The following is a 19,872-nucleotide window of genomic DNA, read 5'->3' as shown; positions in this document are numbered from 1 at the left end:
TCCCTTTAAGTCAAGTCTTTGTGTTACTGTGCTGGCTGTACCTTCATATTTAACAGACACACACTGTAAGAGAGTGCAATTGGTCTTCAAACAAGCATGAAAACAAATAAGTCAAACATTTCTCAAAATGACAAAATATTCCTTTAAAAAATGTGTGAAATATGATTAAATTGGTTCATGGGTAATCACTACAAACTGAGTTGTGATGCCTTCATGGCTTTTCTTTGAAGTAGAGACGACTATAGTGCCAACTCTTCCATTGAAAGCAATCAACACTAGGTCCAGAAAGGTGCTTAAAAGTTGCCAGTTGACGCCATATACGCTAATTTGTATTGCTGACATCATCATCATCATCATCAGCATCATCGCCATTTGCATCAAGCTTACTTGTAATGTCATCTGGGCACAGCCTACTTGCAGCACTGTCAAAAGAGAAATAAAGCATTAGGAGGTTCATTTTGTAGCGAGTCAGGGTCAGTCTTGTGCTGTATAGTACAGTACGTGTTGTATGTTTTGTGTGTTACCTTTGTAATTCTGTTCCACCGTGACAGAATAGCAAAAAGAGTGGTAAGGCACACCACCACTATCCCTGCAATAATGGGCATCAGTGGGAACTTCATTGTCTTTCCTACAGATGAGGAGGAGGACGATGATCAACCCACTTTGTCACCACTCACTGATTCATCATTTTATGTGCTGATTACACTGATTGTATGAACTGACCTGTCACTGTGACACTGAATTCCTTGCTGTAATCAACACGGGCGGGAGACTTTGCTGTGCAGTGATACGTGCCTTCATGCAAGCTTTTCTCCACGTAGTTGGCGGTGAGCTTGCTTGTAAAGCCGTCATTGGTCAACGAGAAGCCACTTGCTACTAGATCCACTGCGCTTCCATTTAGTGTCCAAGACACAGCTGAGAAAGGTGGATTGGCCCAGACATCACACCACAGGACGAGCTCTGCCTCTTCTTCTACTGCAACGTCCTCTAACCCAGAGGGCTGTGGTTGATCTGAAAAGCAATGCCACCTTATGTTAATCTTGTAGCCAGTGTGCTTCTAAGGACAGCAATGTCAGTCTGTTGGTGGGCCACTACTTTGACCCGAACAGAAACGTTTCAACAAGTCTATTATGATGGTTTTGTGCAGGCATCAATGGGCCGCAGAAGATGTATTTTAAAAAAGGTCTCTTCTATACTTGAGACAGAGGACATGGTAAACATTATATCCTTTAAACATCAGCGTGTTAGCTGATGTTAGCACTAAGCTGAAAGCACCATTGTGCCTATAAGTTCAGACAGCCACACTGACGGCTCCTTTAGGCTGTACTTAAGCTGCGCTAACATCAGCATGCTAACATGCTCACATGACAATGCTTACGTGCTGATCTTTAGCGGGTGACATGTTCACCATCTTAGTCAGGTATGTTAGCATGGTGGTGGACCGACATTGCCATCCAAAGTGTGTTTGAAAATAACCTAAAAGCTGAATGTTGGTTATTAGTTACAATAATTCACATTATTCCAACATTTATTTGAAGGGACTCACATGTGACATACAGGGTGACCGAGGCCGTAACTGTGGCATTTTTGCCCAGGTGGCAGGTGAAAATGGCCCCATCATCTTCATAGATGACGGGTGAAACACACACGCTGCTCTGACCCTTCTTGTTTTCTTCTGTCAGACTGACGACAGCGCCATTCCTCAGCCAGACCAACTCTTCATCAACCTGAGCTTCATGGCAAACCAGAGACACATTATTCTCCAGTTCTATCTGTATAACACCCTCACTGTTGACTTCTGGGACAGACTGGATGTTGACACCTTAGGAAAGGAAAGGGGGGAAAAAAGTTGAATGGATGGCTGAGTGAAGCAGTAAAAGCTTAGATTGCACAAAAGTGGAGAAAACGAAAAAAATCTTTCACTGGAATAATTTAACTGAAATAGGCAAGTCAGTTCAATTCTTGGTGACCAGACTCAAACCAGACAGGCTTACCAAATGTCTGGGTTGCACAGAGCAGGAGGAAATGGAAAAGAAGTGGTCTGAACATCAACTTCATTTTTACTCTTTCTTGGATAAACCTGAAAGAGAGAGAGAAAGAGCATTCATACAGAGTATATTTCACCAAAACTTCAGCACTTGCAACAGAAAATAATACAGATGTGTAGCAGTTAGAGACTCTAAACGTTGTCAGCATTTGTTGTTGACAAAGTTTTTATTCAACGTTGTGCTTCATTTCTCTATGCCTTCTGTTTTTATAAAGAACTATGAATTGTTGTTGAAAGGTACTTTACGAATACACTTCCCTTGCCTGTTATTCCCTGTTGTTTTTCTCCACCTCGTTAGGCTACCAACATCTGTGACACAAACACAATCATTATTTGTGTTTTTACCCTCACTATAAATTTCCAATTTACTTCCTCTCTTTCAGTCGATCTAAGTCTATTTGCAGGCCAAACCTATGAGACTAAAACAATCACATTGTGGAACAAGCTTAGAATACTTCATCAAAGAAGAAAGAATTTAAGATTAAAGAGAGATTTAACCAGATATTGTCAGATCAGTTGTAAAATCATCCCTTTGGATCAGATTATTATGTAGATTCGGTTCATTTTATCTATAAGGGACAGTTTATTCCTTGAAGTTAATAGCAAAGTAATATGTGATTTCAGTTTGCATAAAAATAAATAATAAGAGTTACTATTTCTTCCAGCAACACAGTACCAATGCTCTCTGCCTTTATACTCATAAAATAATACAAATAATTACAATACTTCTTAAATAAACCAAATAAAATGTAGCTAATATTTATAATAGCTCGAACATAAAAGATGCACTTACCCGTCAATGATAATTTCCTATTTCTTGTCTGTGTTGTGTTCACGATGTTCCCTGTGTGAGAATGTAGAATGTAGATGACTGCTCAAACCTTAAGTGGCTCTTATATACTTCACCTGCTCAAAAGGACACTTTTATAACTTCCTTCACTGTTTAATATGACTTTCTCATCATTCTTCTTTCCTGTTCCTGCAAAAACCCTTAAAATCCGCCCACCCCTGATGTTTTATTGTTTATTGTTCGCGTACTTATAATGTGCAAACACAAGGACACTTTTTTTATTGGCTTATAGTCATTACAATGGCACTAAAACTTCTAGGGTGTGGATCTCAGGATTAAAACACACATTTTACAGTTTTTTTCACATTTGATTTTCGTAGTTAAAGGTTTTTAAAGCCCATAAGACATTGATAATGCTATTTGACAATTGTAGACCTGTACATTTGTTGATGAAGCAAGTCACTGTCTGTAAATTATTAATGTATTTAAACTTTATAGTATTCTATTTTCATTTCATTGCATTTGAACGGCAAAATCACATAATCTATATTTCCTAATGTCCCAACATGAGAAGAGAACAGTGTTCAAGCTATTTTGATCGACCTGATTGTGACAATGAAGTTTGGGCGATTATTTCCTTGTGCTGTGTGTATTGTGATGACAGAGACCAATGGAATGTGTGTGTTAATATAAAAAATGGTCGTAAACAGCATCTTTGACATAAAAATATCCAGCGTACAAGAGCTTTAACGTTTGTCCGTTTATACAGCAGCAAACATCCGTCTCTCCTCTGATACTGTGATACAAGTAACCAGTGGTGAAAAGTAACTAAATACATGCATCAAGAACAGTACTGAAGCACAATTTTCAGGTATTCCTCAAAATAATTAAATGATATGCTGCTTTGTAGTTTTTATGCTACTGCCTTTACCTGTAGTTCGTTTACATATAAGGCCTTTACAAAAACATATGCTATAAAAGTACAAGTAAAAGTCTTGAATTAAAAGTGTTACGATGGAATAATCTCAAAGATGTTCACTTAAATAACTGCCTGTTCAGTCTCTATCTGTTGCTGCATGAAGAAACACAACGGTGAGTGAGCCCTCAGTATTAAGCTAACTAAGGGTTCGTAGCAACATTACCACGAAAAATCAAGTCGTTAAGATTGTAACTTTAAGTAAAAGTACAGAAGTATCATCAGCAAACAGTATATACATATACGTATATATAAAGTACCAAATGTAAAAGTACTCATTATGTCAAATGGCTCCTTTCAGAGTGATATGTTATCATAGAATATTATATTATTCTGTTTTTAATCACTAACAAATACATGTAAGAGCATTTAATGGAGCCAATTTCAGATACTTTGTATACAGGGTATATAGATAAATATACTACTGCATGATAGGGCGGATACGCATATCACATGGTTTCCTCATGTAAAAAGTAACGAGTAACTATAAGTCTCAAATAAATGTAGTGGAGTAAAAAGTAATATATTTTCACCTGAAATGCAGCTGAAGTATAAAGTAACATAGAATGGAAGGACACACGTAAAGTCAACATTTTGCATCCTACCACTGCCAACAGCACACTAAGTAGTAGCCTTACCAGTCAACAATAAAATGCTGCTTTCAAGTTGCAATAGCATTAGTAATAATTATTGAGACAGTGTTCCACTGTCAGGGGTCATTATTCTGCAGCAGTGCTTTTCATATACTTGAAGTGCATTCTGCTGATAATGACTATAGAACCTCACGTATCTGAGTTCAAAGAGAGTGAAGATTGGACTTACATTAGCTGGGTGGACACAAACGTGACTTCCAATGAATCATGCATGTGCGTTGCTCACAGAGCGACAGCGTCATCATTTTCAGTAAGTTGAAGACTGTTTTAGATTGTCAGATGTAAGACAACAGGTCCATTTCTGTTGTATACCAGTGCTCAAAATGGTCCAGAAAGTTAAACATTCTCCTTTGTATGTTTTGTATGTATGACCCATGAATAAATGCCACTTTATAAAATAAACTTGGCATTTTTTAATGGCATGGGACATTTACAATTTATTATAATTTGATATGGAATGTATTTTGTCAATTATTTATATTATATTATGCAAAACAGTTTGAACTATGATTTTATTTTAATGAACTTTTTCTTAGCTTTAGTGAACCAAACTAGATTTCGCCATAGGGTAGCTTTGCTGTAGTTCAATTTCTTCCTGTTTGAAGTGATTGATAGCTTGCAAAGCTTTCAAAGCAGCTTCCCCAACAGTAAGCTATCGCTTATCTTTGCTGTGTTTTCATGCCATATGACCTGGACTTCGTCCACGTATAAGACCCAGCGTGTCCATGATGTTTCCAGCAGCCCTCCCTCTCTTACCCACTAGAGAGAGGCACTGACCAGCTGGAAAGGTTTCTTCAGCTGCAAGTAGGAGACTTTGAAATAAAATGTCTTGTTTTAGTCATGCCGTTTGCAAACCTTCTACCTCACTGCTTCTCCACTTCTGCATTTGCAGTTGATAGAATTTATTTTAAATCACTGTGAACACTGGATACTACACAACAATTACGATTACGAAGAGCAACTGTGAATAAATAGCAGATAGATAATCTTTCTCATTGAACTTTGGTTGAGCTTCATTTATCATTTACTTTAGGCTTCTTAAAGTGGTAAACCTGAATCTTCTAAACCTTTTCAGTCTGACAGCTTCTACTTGCTCTCAAAAAAAAGAAGAAAGAAAAGAAATCCCTATTGCGATTTTCACTGAGCATAAAAAGTGTCATTTGTATTAGTCATGCCACCCTCAAACTTCCAACTTCTTTGCCCATGTATTTGCATGCGATGTAGTGAATTTTATTGCATTATAAGCTGTGGACTTTTTATAAGCAGCACATGATATTCAGTCAAGCTTCTTTAAAAAATCCTTATCTGTATGTGCAGATCAAAGATCAAAGGTTTGTAGCAATTGCAACATACGAAAGGGTGAAGTATGTGCTCCTTATGTAAAGTTGCAAAATTGACTAGTAACTATATCACATGAAGGGATCTCTTGTTTCTCACCATACACACACACACATTTCCAGCTGTAATGTTTAAGCCAGTAGCTGTGCTTGTGAACTCTATTGGCCATGCTGTTTTTACAAATGATGCATATCAACTTTGCCCGTCCTGAGACTGTCTTTTCTGAGCAGCCAAAGATAAATATCAGTGATTTAATTTCTACTGTCGCTAAGTCACAGTCATTTCAAGTTGAAGATACCTGTAGATATTGGTGAACCAGTGTTTAAGGTAACGAGAACAGGTTTGTTTACACGTGCGACTGTGTTTGTGTATGTGAAAAGAACATGAGGACGCCGACCCCAGGGGTAAAGTCAGTGGTCAAAGTACAGAGGCCGATAAGATCAGTTGTTAATACATTTACACACACACACACACACACACACAAACATAAACAGCATGGCTGATCAATCAACGCTTGCAGAGTTTATGCCATCAGAGCTCTCTGTGTTCACCGTGCAAACAGGCATTCTTCATCAGATTACTACTGAGTCCTGTAAGACCGCACGCACGCACGCACACACACACACACACACACACACATTATCTTGCTCACTGTAAATTCACGACAAATACTCAGACACACTGTATTCCCTCCCATTCAGCAGCCCTGCTTTGACCTTTCTTTTTTTTTTTTTTTAATTTTATTGAATTGAATTGTTTGACCTTTCCACTCCCTCTCTTCCGCTGTTTTCTTCTCATCCCTTCATTCTCTCACCTCTCTCCTCCTCCAAACCACATTACTTAATCAATAACTTTAAAGAAGTGCATGTGTTGTATTTCTAAAGCCATAGAGACCTTCTGCCTCTCTCCTCGCTCTCTCTTTCCGTCTCCCTCTCTCCCTCTCTCCCTCTCTCCCTCCCTCCCTTGTCCCTCTGCTTTTCTCACTTCTCTTCTTCGTGTTCTGTGTTTGAATGGAGAAGCTGGGTTCCCCGGACCCAGCACACCCTTCGCCGGGTGCAGGGCCCGTTGATGGGGTTTCTGTTGCCAAGAGGGCAAGGGCTGAGGGAGACGACGCGGCGGTGGCAGCAGTCAGCTCCAAACTTTTCCGATGTGCGTGTGTGAGACGTTGGATACCGCTGGTCTACAGAGAGGAACTCTACCAAGTCTTACGGCTCACAGGTCCACTGGTGAGTAGGGGAAAGTTGAAGTGGGGGGATTGGTATGTCAGGGGTTCTCAACGAATTGTAACTGAAGCCAACTTCTGATTGTTAAAAAAAATCTGAAGACCACCTTCCCAAATAAATGAGAGCAACAAACCTGACATTTCCCTGAATATATTCATGGTCATATTTCCTCACCATATAGCTATCGTGTTTTTACAAGAGCAGGGTTGTCTCCCACATTACTTTTTCAATAAAAAAAACAATCCATTGTGTGTCACTGCATCCCACATGTTTGTCTCTACCTGATGATGTGCCGTGATTGGTTTGGCGATGGCCCACTGGATAGCGCTTGAAGGCCCTCCATTGGACCTCGACCCAGTGGTTGAGAACAGCTGGTTATTATATTTATAAAGTGCGGCGACTGTTATACATCCAGTTCCTATATTCAGCGTGTGCAGTTCCTGTTAAATGTGCACTGCTACAGAGTACAATCAAATAAACACCAGTCCTAAAATATATTTACAATATGCAAATGAATTGACATGGTGCCGATAGTGTATCCGGGTGTGAACCTGTCTGAGCTTTTTGATTTCACAACGCCACTGTCTGACATCAGAATTCTTTGCTGTTTGAGACCAGCTAATAGCAATAATTTATTTCATCAGTTCCACCTGATCAATGATGGATTGTTTGTAAATCTAATTTGTTTGTTTGTTTCTGCAGCTGCTGTCTCGGTTTCTGAACATACTCATGCCATTTGTTATCAGTATATTCTGTGGTCACATTGGCAATGCAGAACTGGCTGGATACGCACTGGCCTCAGCGGTACTATTTTTACTCCTATATTATTATTATTATTATCTATATTGTATTATGATTTGGCAAATAAATAAGAAAATCATGTGCATGTCTCTCCGATCACATGAAGACAATAAGTTTAGCGAAGTGGCCAAATCAGTCTCTTCTCTTACTGAAAATGGCAGAAGACTAATTTTGCTTAGTTTGGATATAATGCTGTTATGTTTGATCATAAATTGCCTATTATATAGAAAGGTTATGCTCCTTTCTTCACTTTGACCGGAGGACCATTATATCAGTCATCATGTGAATGCAGTTACCAGAAGTAAAAAGCTAACGTCAGACATTATAAACAAACTACACCACAGTAGCATGAGTACAACTGAACGGAGTGAGGCTGTGTAGGCCGAATAGTCAACTTGATGACATTTTGTAGTCTCATTTAACCATTTGCTAGCAACCACCAATTTTAGAAAGACGTTAAAGCTTCCAACATGTTTTATATCGTAGAACAAAACTCTAAAATATCTTAATCTTCTGTTAACCACGGACCTTATTTCAGGCTCCGAACCAAAAACTATTCAAAAAATCATTGACTTTGCGACGAGGGAACAGGTAGTACAAAAAAACAGATTTTTACCCTGACTTCCGTCAGGGTAAAAATCAGTTTACACCAGGTACTCAGCAGTGTGTGCACTGGTAGTCCTGTGAGCTGTTCCCCAAACACACTGTCCAAAACAATAGCAGTGTGCAAACTGTTTCCACCCCACTGTGTCTCTGGCCGCAGAGAAGCGGCTGGAGCTCAGCGATGCACTCAGCTGTGTTATCACTAGCGGCTGGTTAAGAGTAGTGAGTGAGGAGTCAGCAAGCAGTCAATGGCAGTAGAATACAAGTAATAAAAGGTGTTTTGAAAAAGTGTGAGTCACTGCAGCCACGAGAGGTCCTTCCGCATGCAGCCATGGCCACCCAAAATATTGTGCAACCGGATGCAGCAGAAAGCCAGATTAGCCGTGGACAAACACAGAAGTGCACACTCACACAGTCACACACACGACACACATATAACCTCTCCCCAGTTTTACCCCTACTCCATAAACTATTCAGCGACACCTCGTGGCTGAGGATATTGTCATCCAGGATGCCATGCTCTGTACTATAGGCTTTCCAAATCATAGGCTAATTTATTTGCAAACAGTCCCTAATTTACATATCCTGCTAACAAAGCAACATGGAGACCCATTGGACATCCTTTTCTACAATATACACACACTTTATTTCATTTAGGGAGGTAATTTCATTGAGATTGAGATCTCGTTTGAAAGAATTGAGAGCAAAAAGACAATTAATTAAGTCACACATGATTGATTCACATGGACAACATCAGCATTAGCTTGGTTGGCCATCTTGGGCTTCCAAAACATCTGTCTCTCTTTAGCTTGCTAAATATTGAACTCTGGTGCTGAAATACAATAATACACATATTGCTCAGAGGTATCAACATCAAGAAAAATGGACAGTTAACAACAGACATTTGAACGGTAAAAATGTTTAAGCAAAGTCAAAACTCTGTTTTTTCATTTTCCACCTCTCAGATGATTAGCGTGACCACATCTGCAACAGGCTATGGCCTCGCCCTGGCCTGTGACACACTCATTTCTCAGGTGAGCAAACCACATCAACTATCATAAGGTCCTACATTTGTATTGTGTGCTATCTACAGAAAGGTTTTCATTTTGAACCTGAACTGATTCAGTTCTCTTTTGTCTCATTTGTGTTCTGCAGACATTCGGCGGTAAGAACATGAAACGTGTGGGAGTAATCCTCCAAAGGAGTTCATTGATCCTGCTGCTGTTTTGTCTGCCCTGTTGGTGTCTTCTCATCAACACGCATAACTTGCTGCTCATCCTGCACCAAGAGAATGAGGTGGCGAGGTAAATTCCCAGCTTATGAAACGGACTGTTATTCATACATTAGTGTGTTCTGCATTCTGATGCTCAGTTACACATAGTTTTGATACTACATTTACACATTTGCAAAAAGAGGGGCATGTCTGAGCAAAAAGTGAATGATTGTCTATGTGTTTGCTCCACTAAATTTATGTTGTTCTGTTTGCCTCCCTTTCAGAATTGCCCAGCTCTACGTGATGGCATTTCTTCCAGCTGTTCCAGTAAGTGCATTAAACTGAAACAGTGTGGACTAAAACATTTATTTTACTCTGCAATATTCTGCAGGTATTAGCACATTAGGACATACTATAGGCTTTGTATTAAAAAAACAAGAAAGTTAGAGAGACAGTAGTATTCAACCATTTCATCAGATTATTAGCATACATGTTAACTCATATGTTACAAATACAGTAGTATTAAAGCAGCAACAAAGTTGTGTTTGCGAATCCTGGTTGGTATCTGAAAGGCCCGTCAGTTTTATTCTTTAAAATGTGACCTTTGTTACCCGCTACAGGCCATGTTCCTGCACCAACTGCAAGTTTCCTACCTACAAAACCAAGTAAGTTTACAATTGGAAACAGATGCACTTGTTTTGCAATGAATTTCAATGGGTGCTCTGCCTCAAAAAATGGATGACTTCATGAATGGATTTGAATGAATTGTGTTTACACAGAGACGAACCGCGTCAGCAGTTAAGTAAGTCCATTATCAAGACGTGTGGTGAATCTTTTGCTTTTCTTTCGCCATGTGAGCAGATAAACGTACTGGCCCATTTGAGCAGACATTCACGGTTCCCAGATATTGCCTCATAATGACCTTGACGGTAATCTGACATTTCCTCTATTGCCACCATGAAGTTGACATTTCAATTCAATTCAATTCAATTTATTTTTGTATAGCCCAAAATCACAAATTACAAATTTGCCTCAGAGGGCTTTACAATATGTACACGTTTGCCATCTTCTTGTCCCGGCACCCTCACATCAGAACAGGAAAAACTCCCCAAAACCCCTTTAACGGGGAGGAAAGAGGAAGAAACCTGTGGGAGAGCAATAGAGGAGGGATCCCTCTCCCAGGATGGACAGAAGTGCAATGATGTCATGTGTAGAACAGGATAGTGAATTACAATACATTCAATGTAATTACAGCACATTCACATTTGCGTTTTTTAGTGAAATGTCTCAACAACTGTTCAATGGATTGCTGTGAAATTTGGTTTAGACATTCATGTCCCCTCAGGATGAATTGTAATATCTGTAGTGAGCCAATGACAGGATTTTTTCCTCTAGCAACACAATCAACTCAGAATTTTGATTTGTCAATACTTTGGTTTATGGTAATGAAAATACATTCACATCAGTCTCAGCTCTATTTTGTGCTTAGTCGTGCTAATTAACACACGTTAGCATGCTTACACTCTGCATGAAAATGGTGAGCATGGTAAACATCATTGCAAAACATATGCATTGTCACTGTGAGCTTGTTAGCATATTGACATTAGCATTTATTTAAAAGCACTGCTCTGCCGAAGTATATCCCCACCAAGCTGCTAGCATGGCTGTATCTCTAAGTTGTGTTATTAGAATGCCGTCTTCATCCTGAATTTGTTGTCTGTCTCAAACTTGCATGGATAATATTCATGCAGTTTGAATAGTTGCTCTACAAATTGGAAAGCTGATTGTAGATTACGTTTCTTTTTGTCTGCCAGGGGATCATTCTGCCTCAGTTCTACACAGCAGTAGCAGCAAACATTATTAATTTGGGGGCCAACTACGTCTTAATCTACAGCCTCGAGTTGGGAGTCGTGTAAGTGTGTCACCCTGCTTCTATTTCACTTCGTGTTGCTAGATATGGTGGCAAGACTCATGGGACCTGAACAATAAAATACACTAGTTATGCCTCGAGACCGTTTAAAGCAGAGACACTCTTTCTCTCACCTGAACACTGTAGTAGCTGATGCATAGCCGGGAGTTAGAAAAGAAGACAGGAGGTCAGAGAGCTCATTATGCATTTTAATATAAGAGTGATTTGTTTTAATTTTTTGAACAAAGCAGCAGTATACTGACTTTTATTATGTTTGTACATGATTCAGAGAGGGAGGCAGTGAAGGGAAAGAAGAGAAGGTTATGACAGAAGTTGATCCTGGTCCAGCTGGACAAACATTTGATTCAACAGGCAGTCCACTTAACCAATCAGGTCCCTGTGGTCAGGTCAGAGCCGTCCCTCTCTCCAAATTTTCAAGGCTTATTCTCAGAAGTGTGCTCAATCCACTGTCTTGTTACAGACCTCCTTTGATCCCTCAGTGTGCAGTCCTTTCTCGTATTTGCCTAGAGAGAGACAACGTCACTGGACTTCCCTTCAATGTAAAATTGTCAGGCCGAGGGGCAGATCCGGGACTCAATCGCAGATAAGACACAAGAGACGGGGTGAAGTTCAAACTTAGGAATCTTTACTTGCCAGAAAAGGTCAAAAAACTAACTTAAAGCAACTTCAATGGAGCGGGCAAAAATATCCAACCGAGCAAACACGAGGAAGGCAGAGAATGAACAGACAGGGAACAAACAAGGACGATCTGACAACCAGAACAGGGAAAGCAGGAGAGTATATGTGAGTGGGGTGATGAGGAGATTGAAGGCAGCTGGGTGGACCAGGCAGGTGAGTAGGATGAGTGTAATCAGGGGAAGCACACACACACAGACACACAGAAACACAGGAAACACACAGAGACAAGAGGAAGCCAACGGGATGTTACAAAAATGATGTTCTATCATGTGTGTTTGCAGTGGATCAGCAATAGCTAACAGCCTCTCTCAGATTGTCATCTGCCTGCTGCTGTATGGCTACATCAGATGGCAGAAGCTCCATCAGCCGACATGGGGAGGTGAGTTATACACACAAATGGCAGTATACTAAATGGCCAAATCAGCATTTTTGCTACACATTTGGGTGAAAAGGCAAATGACGCACGTAAGCAGTTGTGTTTTTAAATCTGTCTTCAGAAATATGTCACCCCCTACTATTGAGTATAATCCTTCTGTGTTAAACTTTCTGCAGGCTGGTCCACTGACTGTCTGCAGGAGTGGGGCGCCTATATGAAGCTGGCTATTCCCAGTATGTGCATGATCTGCTTTGAATGGTGGATGTGGGAGGTTGGCGGTTTCCTTGCTGGTCAGTGTTGCTTTTATTTGAAATTTATTTAAACTCCTATTAAACTGGCTAAAGAGATAAATACACAAGTGTCCAATTTTGAATAAACAAACTACTTGCAACAAGGTGAAGACATAAACATGTTTTTCTTTGAGCTTTAAGGATACAACACAGGGCCTTCCCCATCCACAGTTACTATCTCACCATAACTTCACCTTATTTGGTCAAATAAAATGTGTGTGTTGGACATGGACACCTTTCCACCAGCAGTAAGAGAATAATCTGAAAGTACCATATGTGTGACATGTAAAAACAACACCTCTGCAACACTACATCTTTTCTCTTTCTCATACATTTGACCTTCTGTCAGATTAATAAACCAGCAGCAGGCTGTGTGCAGTTCACTGACAGTTTTTTGGTCAAACGTAACAAGTTTCTCGTCTTTGTGAATGTCTGAATGTGACCTTTATCATATTAGGTGTGCTGGGAGAGGTGGATCTGGCTGCCCAGCATGTGTTGGTAGAAGTAGGAGCCATAACATTTATGGTATGCAACATCCAATGTGTTCACTGGAACATTTATGTACATATTCAGCATATTGGGGAATGCTCTTATTTATGAGAAGGTTGATACTACTCTTTATGTCTGTATGTCAAGTAAGGATCTAGATCCAGGTGGAGATTAGTTTAGTTTAGCATTAAGACTAAAAGTAGGGAAGAAACAGCTAGCCTGGCTCGAGCCAAAATGGGGGGGGAGATATCTTTAAAAATCATAATACAATTATTTGTCACTTACAATTGTCACAAAATATATTTTATAAGCCTACAATTGCCCAGTATTCATTATTCAAACTGCAATACATTTATTCACAGATATGAATCGTGAGTGCGAGATACAACTTTTCGCCGTAAATGACAGTCAGATATCGAGGGAGTCGGGACCCCTCGATTGCAAACGCGTGTTTCGCACACTGGAGATAACAAGTAGTGTTGATTGTGCTGGTAGGTTTACTTTTGAACTTTGGAGAGATGCAGGCGTACTGTTTTCCCCTGCTTCCTGTCTTCATGCAACTGCCTCCAGGCTCCCGTGCTTTATTTCACACGCAGTTGACACAGGGATATCGATATTTGTATCAAACTATTAGAAAGAAAGTGAATAAGTGTATTCCCCAAAGCTGTGTAACTCATTGTAACATGGGCTCCTTGCAGTTCCCTCTAGGTGTCCAAGCAGCTGCCTGTGTGCGTGTTGGGAATGCTCTGGGGGCCGGGAACACTACCAGGGCCATAGTCACCTGCAAAGTGGCGCTTTTTCTGGCAGGTATGCATATTACTTACTTGTAAACACAAACATACATAATTACTATAATCTAAACCGTGTCCACTAAGAATTCTTGATTAATTTCTGATTGGTTGGCAGGTTTATTAATCCCTACTAATACAGTATGACCGATTTTACATATCTGTGTATTAAACGGCAACATTGGAGTTTGTTTTTCTTCTTTAAAAACACACAAAAAAAAGAAATATGTGAGATCCATGCAACTTCAATTTCAAATGTGTTTGATATTTTGTGAATCTGGACATACGCAGAACATCTTGTCACGTTAATCTTCTGTGTAATGTCTTCGCTATAGGACTGCTTGCGCTGTTCCAGAGTATTGTCATCGCTGGCAGTAAATCCGTCGTTGGCTACATATTTACATCTGATGAGTGAGTTTTAGACCTACACACCTTCATTCCTGCACCCCGTGACAGAAACTCCGTTTTATTTTGATGATTTTCTTCTACTGTCTGCAGAAACATTGTGGAGATTGTCTCAAATAACCTGACCGTCTACACATTTCTACAATTCTTTGATGCTCTTCTGGTACGTTATTACGGAACAGAATAAATGTTCTTCTTTTGTTTTGCATTGAGCTTGCGTTGAAGAGTATACGCGCTTTTCTTCAATTGTTTCTATGCGTGTGTGTTTTCAGTGTGTCTGCTCAGGGATTCTTATAGGATCTGGGATGCAGAAAATTGCTGCCGTGTCCAACCTGGTGGGTTACTACTGCATCGGTCTGCCAGTGGGAATAGCTCTGATGTTTGCTGCCGAGCTCAGAATATTAGGTAATGGACCCATCCTATTCTATCTCTGATTGTTTCTGCAAACAAGTTATGAATTTGATCTTATAGTATCCTTTCATAGGGTCCGAGCATTGCAATCCAGTTGGAATCTATGGACAGTTTAATAAGAATACTGAAAATCGATGCAGGACAACCACAAATGTCTTTATTCTTCTTCCTTGTCAAAAAACTGGCGCCTACATTCCCCATAATGCAACTTCACCAATTAGCCTTGAGTTCAGCATTTTGGCCGTGGCCATCTTGTTTTTTTGCCAGCTGAGGTGACACAGGAGTTAAGTACAACCGAACGCTGACTAAGACATTTTTAGGCAAACAAAACTTTACAGTTAACTTTCATGAGCTGAAAACACACTGAAAGGGTTACAATTCTGATGCGAAAACACGAACAACTCGGGAGATCGGACAACGACGTGGTAGCAACCTGTCAATCACAAGGTAGCCACACCCTAAAGCATAACCTGCTTCATAATCTCTTTTACTCTAAATAGGACCACACTTTTCTAAATTAACATCATTCTGCATTGAAGAAGGCTTGCAACTAGCCATTGAGACATGAGGATCATTTTCTTATAAACTTCTATACAATCAGACTTATTTTTGCAAGAGGAGTCGCCCCTGATGGCTTTTAGAAAGAATCTAAGTTCAAGGCACTTCCACATTGGCTTCACTCTTCAGAACTGGAGGCCTGGCCCCAACAGATGCATATTCAAAAGATGTAATTTGAGGCAATTTATAAAGACATTGCACAGCTCCCTCTGCAGGCACAAAGGGCAGTATACAACAATATATACAGTATTACTCCTCAAGACCTGGAAAATAAATGGTATTTAAGTTGAGTTTTATCCCACAGTAAAGTTGATGTAACCCGGCAGGTATCCCATACAACAGGTTAGGTTCACTTCAACTGGATGGTAGGAACCTTACCTTGTGCACATGGAGACCACAAACTATTTTCTTTATATGGTTCATAACATTTCACACTAACATGATTTATTTTTTATTTTTTCATCAATTCAGCAGGTGTCTGTGATCAGTGAATTGCTTCCATTTCCTTGTATGACAGACTGACTTGAATACATATTTCTTGTGTGGATGCAACATAATTGTGTAGCTCTTTGGAAATAAATTTGACCCGACTGTTTAAGGGCAGATTTATTTAATTCAGTTTCTTCCACAGTAGCTCAGAGTGTAATAATGACATGAGGGTGGCTTTGATTTAATATGCAATATATTTAGAGTCCAGTGAAGAATGACTCACCCTTCTGCTCTTTTTAGTCACTGTACGGTCTTTCGTGAAATGTCTAGACAACTATCGACTGAATGGATTGCCATGAAATTTGGTACAAACACTCAAGTCCCCCTTAGGATGAAATGTAATAACTTTGGTGATCCCCTGACTTTTCATCTTGCGCCATCATAAGGTCAAAATAGTAGCTATCTTTTTCTTTTTGTCATAAATATTAACCATATCATTTTTTATTTTTTTTTCTTGTCAAACTATTTTCTTAAGATGTATAAAGTGAATACACTGTAGATCTTTCTTCATTGCATGCTTTTTTTTTGTCTGCTTCTGGTTAGGCTTGTGGCTAGGTATCTTAACATGTGTTTCCTTGGAGACGGGTTTCTTCCTCGTTCTAATCTTCAAACTCAACTGGAAGAAAGTCACATACAAGGTAGGATGCTCTTATCTTTTTTTTTTTTTTTTAAACCACGCATAGCAATTAAACTGTTCCAAAAAGGATTGAGGGCAATAATTTGGATTAGTAAATAAAACTTATGGCAGCATCTTTGTGTTCTTTTGATTGTTTTTTTTTTTTGCATAGCTTTGCAAGTTATCTCTCAACTCATTCACAATACACGGACAAACATAAATGTTGGTGCTGAACATTGCATACACAGTCAAAATTGCCACAAATTAATGCACTTTAATATAATTAAGTGTTGGTAAATGTGTGGGTGACTGAATTCTCATTCAGGTTTGTTTTTTTTGTCCCTGAAGAAAGAATTGTGTTTTTCATGAACCTCACTCTGTGTTTTCAGGCTCAACTGCGAGCTGGAAATAAAGTGGTGGTGATATCAAAGCGTCCTCCTAGTACAATGCTGAGTGAAGCGATGGTGCCTGACCTCTCTGACTGCCTTGATACAGTAAGTGCATAGTAAATAATGTGTAGTTCAATAGGGATTTCTCCCATGTCTGTGTTTATCATACTGGGGCTACACACACATTGATTAACAGCAGCATCTTTGTACCCTGAAGGCCCAGTGGAATGGTGAGGAAGCTCCTAAAACAGAGGGCTACAGTCCAGTCAACACCCAGGAGCTGAAAGTGGGTCACGAGGCTGAGGCCAACAACACAAATACAGGAAGCGCTGAGGGGGATGCTGAAAGTATCAAAAAGGCTTCAAACACCAAAACTCCAGGGCTGCTTCCTGTCACCGAGCTGATCTTGCGCCGAGGACTCGTCTTCTTGGTTTTAGTTCTCATTTTAGCCATAGGTGTCGCTTTTCACATTGCTTTCCCTGTACCGGAGCCCTCTGCCCAGAGCAGGGCCAACTTTACCCAGAACTGGACTAATGACTCTACTCCCACACCAATGACTCCACAGGACGTGACCCCAATCCTCTGAGCTATATTTGACCTCTGAATGTAGACATGTAGCAGCTGAACGCAATTCTCACAAACTGACAATTTAGATCTCCTCGTGAGAAAAGTGTTGACTTTATATTCTACTTGAATACCTGGGTTGTTAATATATAAAACTACAGCTTGACATGGGATACTGGATTTGCCATGTGTGAAGAAAAAAATGTCTCAGTGGTACACTGTTGAGTTAATCCACCAAAAGTTAGAAGCAATATCAAATGAGACAGACACTGGCTGGATGAACAAAGGTCTTGTTACAAAAGTCATATTTTAACCTGCTCGGCCCGAGATGCTAAACCGGGACTACAAGGCACACAATAAATACTTCACATCAAGAAACGGATGTTCTTCCACAGATGATTGATTTTTTTTTTTCCCCACTTTTTCTCATCTTGATTTACATTTTACCCTTTAACATTGTCTGTCTCACTGACCTTTAATCATTTGCTCGTGTTTTAACTGTAAGCCCTGGTATTCTCCAGGACAGGGGGGATTGATGAATATTACGCAAATTGTTTTTTACTGTAGATTGATGGCCATGTGATGGTACCCTAATCATTAAAAGTTGAAGTAGCGATCAAACCAACCAAGCAAAATATAATATTTCCCCAAGAAGTGTATTAAAGACTGAACTCTTCTTCTTGAGTTTAGTTGAAGGGAAGAAATACAAACCATGTTGCCAATGATTGAAAAGTGACACCAATTGCTGAGGTCCTGCAGGTATAGCCACAGCATCAAACAGTACTGAAGGGCACAAAATGCGACTCTTGGTTCCGAGGTCGTGGACCCAACTGCTCACGGAGTAATTGTAAGCCTTTAAACTCTTGTAGGCCTTCATCTGGAAAGCGGTGTAGTGTGAGAGGATCAGAACGAATTGTGCAAATAGCATTTTAATATAATACCTGTGCTTTTTGCACTCTCTGTTTTAGTGTGTTAAATTGTTAACAAAATAGACTGATCTGTTGCTTAAGAAGGATGGAAAGTGCAGCCTTTTTCTTTTCTTTTTTTTGCCACGGTGTCATCAATTTTATTTCCATGTCACTAAGAACAGTTTCCATGCTGCACATGTGTTCACTCAACTTCACGAGCTAGTCTTCCAGCATTCCCAGTCTCTGTGGATACAGGGTAAACCTTTACTTTGAAGCTGTTGGAAAAAATCCAATCCATTGCTTCTTGCTTATCCGGAGCTACACAGCTGTGACATATTTTCCATCTGCAGTAATCAAGTAACAAAACTTTTTAAAGGGGGGCAGTTTGTTTTGCTTCGAGCAATGGGACTGCCTGTTGTGCACATTCCACCAAGCAGCAACAATGTACGGTACTCATTTCCTTCGTGTACAGTCATTGTCAGCCATTTTCAGAATAAAATCTGAATCCTGAAGCAGTGTAATTTGTTCCTGGAACAATAATTCACAACATGTGTTTTTTTCTCAGGGTATGCTGAAAGATAGGTACACAATTTACTGAAGTTCTGTTAACAGTATTTGTGTTCGGGATTTAGATGGTGTGGACTGAATATTGTTAAAAGAAAAAGTGTTTTGTATAAAACTATTTAATGCACTGAAATCACCTTTGCCACTGCAGATGAAAATGAACTATTGCTGGGACTGTATTCTTCATAATTTAGTAAAATTGAAGACCAAAGTTCTAAAGCATAACGTCACCACAGCGCTCTGTTTTGCTTGAACTTGCTTATTCATGTGTTTGATTATGATTATGATGGTGTTTGATTATGACTGCTGGGCACGCTCTGTTTTGTTTTTCACCATAATGTTCTTCAACAATTTGCTGTCATTGAGCTATCTTGATTTGGATTTTTCAGCATGATTTGCAATTGTCTATAAAATGGATAGACCAAGAATAGAAGAAGCGGGTACAGTGTAATAATTGATGGATGGATGGAAAATGTGCCATTATTAGTGTGGGGATGGTGGGACAGTACATGAAACTAGAAAAATTGTCTCATATGTGTCTAAAGAGACAAGGAGTCCAGACATACTCTACATGTTTAAAGGCTTTTCAATACTAAGCACCAATATCATCCACAAGTCCCTAGAAATTGGCCCAAGTGTTTATAAGCTAACATCAGCATGTAGTATTAATCAAGCCTGTCTGTTAGTATTAAAACAGGGACACTGAGGTCTTATGTATATTTAAGATAAATCGATGTTATTTACTCATCCATCCAGCCATTCTCCATGCCTGC

General features: G+C 39.6%; 2 protein-coding genes across 2 annotated transcripts; one reads left to right on the top strand and one right to left on the bottom strand.

Moving 5' to 3' along the window:
• Positions 1 to 410: 410 nt before the first annotated feature.
• tmigd1 (transmembrane and immunoglobulin domain containing 1) lies at positions 411 to 2,058 on the bottom strand (the record flags this gene model as incomplete). Its single annotated transcript, XM_079283324.1, has 5 exons — positions 411 to 422; positions 525 to 628; positions 724 to 1,011; positions 1,547 to 1,822; positions 1,995 to 2,058. 5 exons carry the CDS (start codon positions 2,056 to 2,058, stop codon positions 411 to 413), a joined length of 744 nt encoding a protein of 247 aa, XP_079139450.1.
• Positions 2,059 to 6,810: 4,752 nt separating this feature from the next.
• LOC306788361 (multidrug and toxin extrusion protein 1-like) lies at positions 6,811 to 17,967 on the top strand. The gene is made up of 17 exons (XM_079283859.1): positions 6,811 to 7,030; positions 7,730 to 7,831; positions 9,397 to 9,465; positions 9,587 to 9,735; positions 9,929 to 9,971; positions 10,265 to 10,309; positions 11,459 to 11,556; positions 12,534 to 12,631; positions 12,805 to 12,918; positions 13,376 to 13,443; positions 14,106 to 14,214; positions 14,531 to 14,606; positions 14,694 to 14,763; positions 14,873 to 15,005; positions 16,602 to 16,696; positions 17,064 to 17,168; positions 17,281 to 17,967. Exons 1-17 carry the CDS (start codon positions 6,815 to 6,817, stop codon positions 17,647 to 17,649), a joined length of 1,959 nt encoding a protein of 652 aa, XP_079139985.1. The 5' UTR covers positions 6,811 to 6,814; the 3' UTR covers positions 17,650 to 17,967.
• The last annotated feature ends 1,905 nt before the right edge of the window (positions 17,968 to 19,872 follow it).

The sequence above is a fragment of the Melanostigma gelatinosum genome, assembly GCF_949748355.1.
Source record: "Melanostigma gelatinosum genome assembly, chromosome: 14".
Lineage (NCBI taxonomy): Eukaryota > Metazoa > Chordata > Actinopteri > Perciformes > Zoarcidae > Melanostigma > Melanostigma gelatinosum.
The sequence above is the reverse complement of the archived record's forward strand: the minus strand, read 5'-3'. Positions and strand labels throughout refer to the sequence as shown.

What these genes read in the sequence shown, in the direction of transcription:
- LOC306788361 (XM_079283859.1), top strand. Translation starts at nt 6,815, where the DNA reads ATGGAGAAGCTGGGTTCCCCGGACCCAGCACACCCTTCGCCGGGTGCA. An exon ending in CAAGAGAATGAGGTGGCGAG is followed by an intron (nt 9,736 to 9,928) that starts GTAAATTCCCAG and finishes CCTCCCTTTCAG; the next exon opens with AATTGCCCAGCTCTACGTGA. An exon ending in TACATATTTACATCTGATGA is followed by an intron (nt 14,607 to 14,693) that starts GTGAGTTTTAGA and finishes TACTGTCTGCAG; the next exon opens with AAACATTGTGGAGATTGTCT.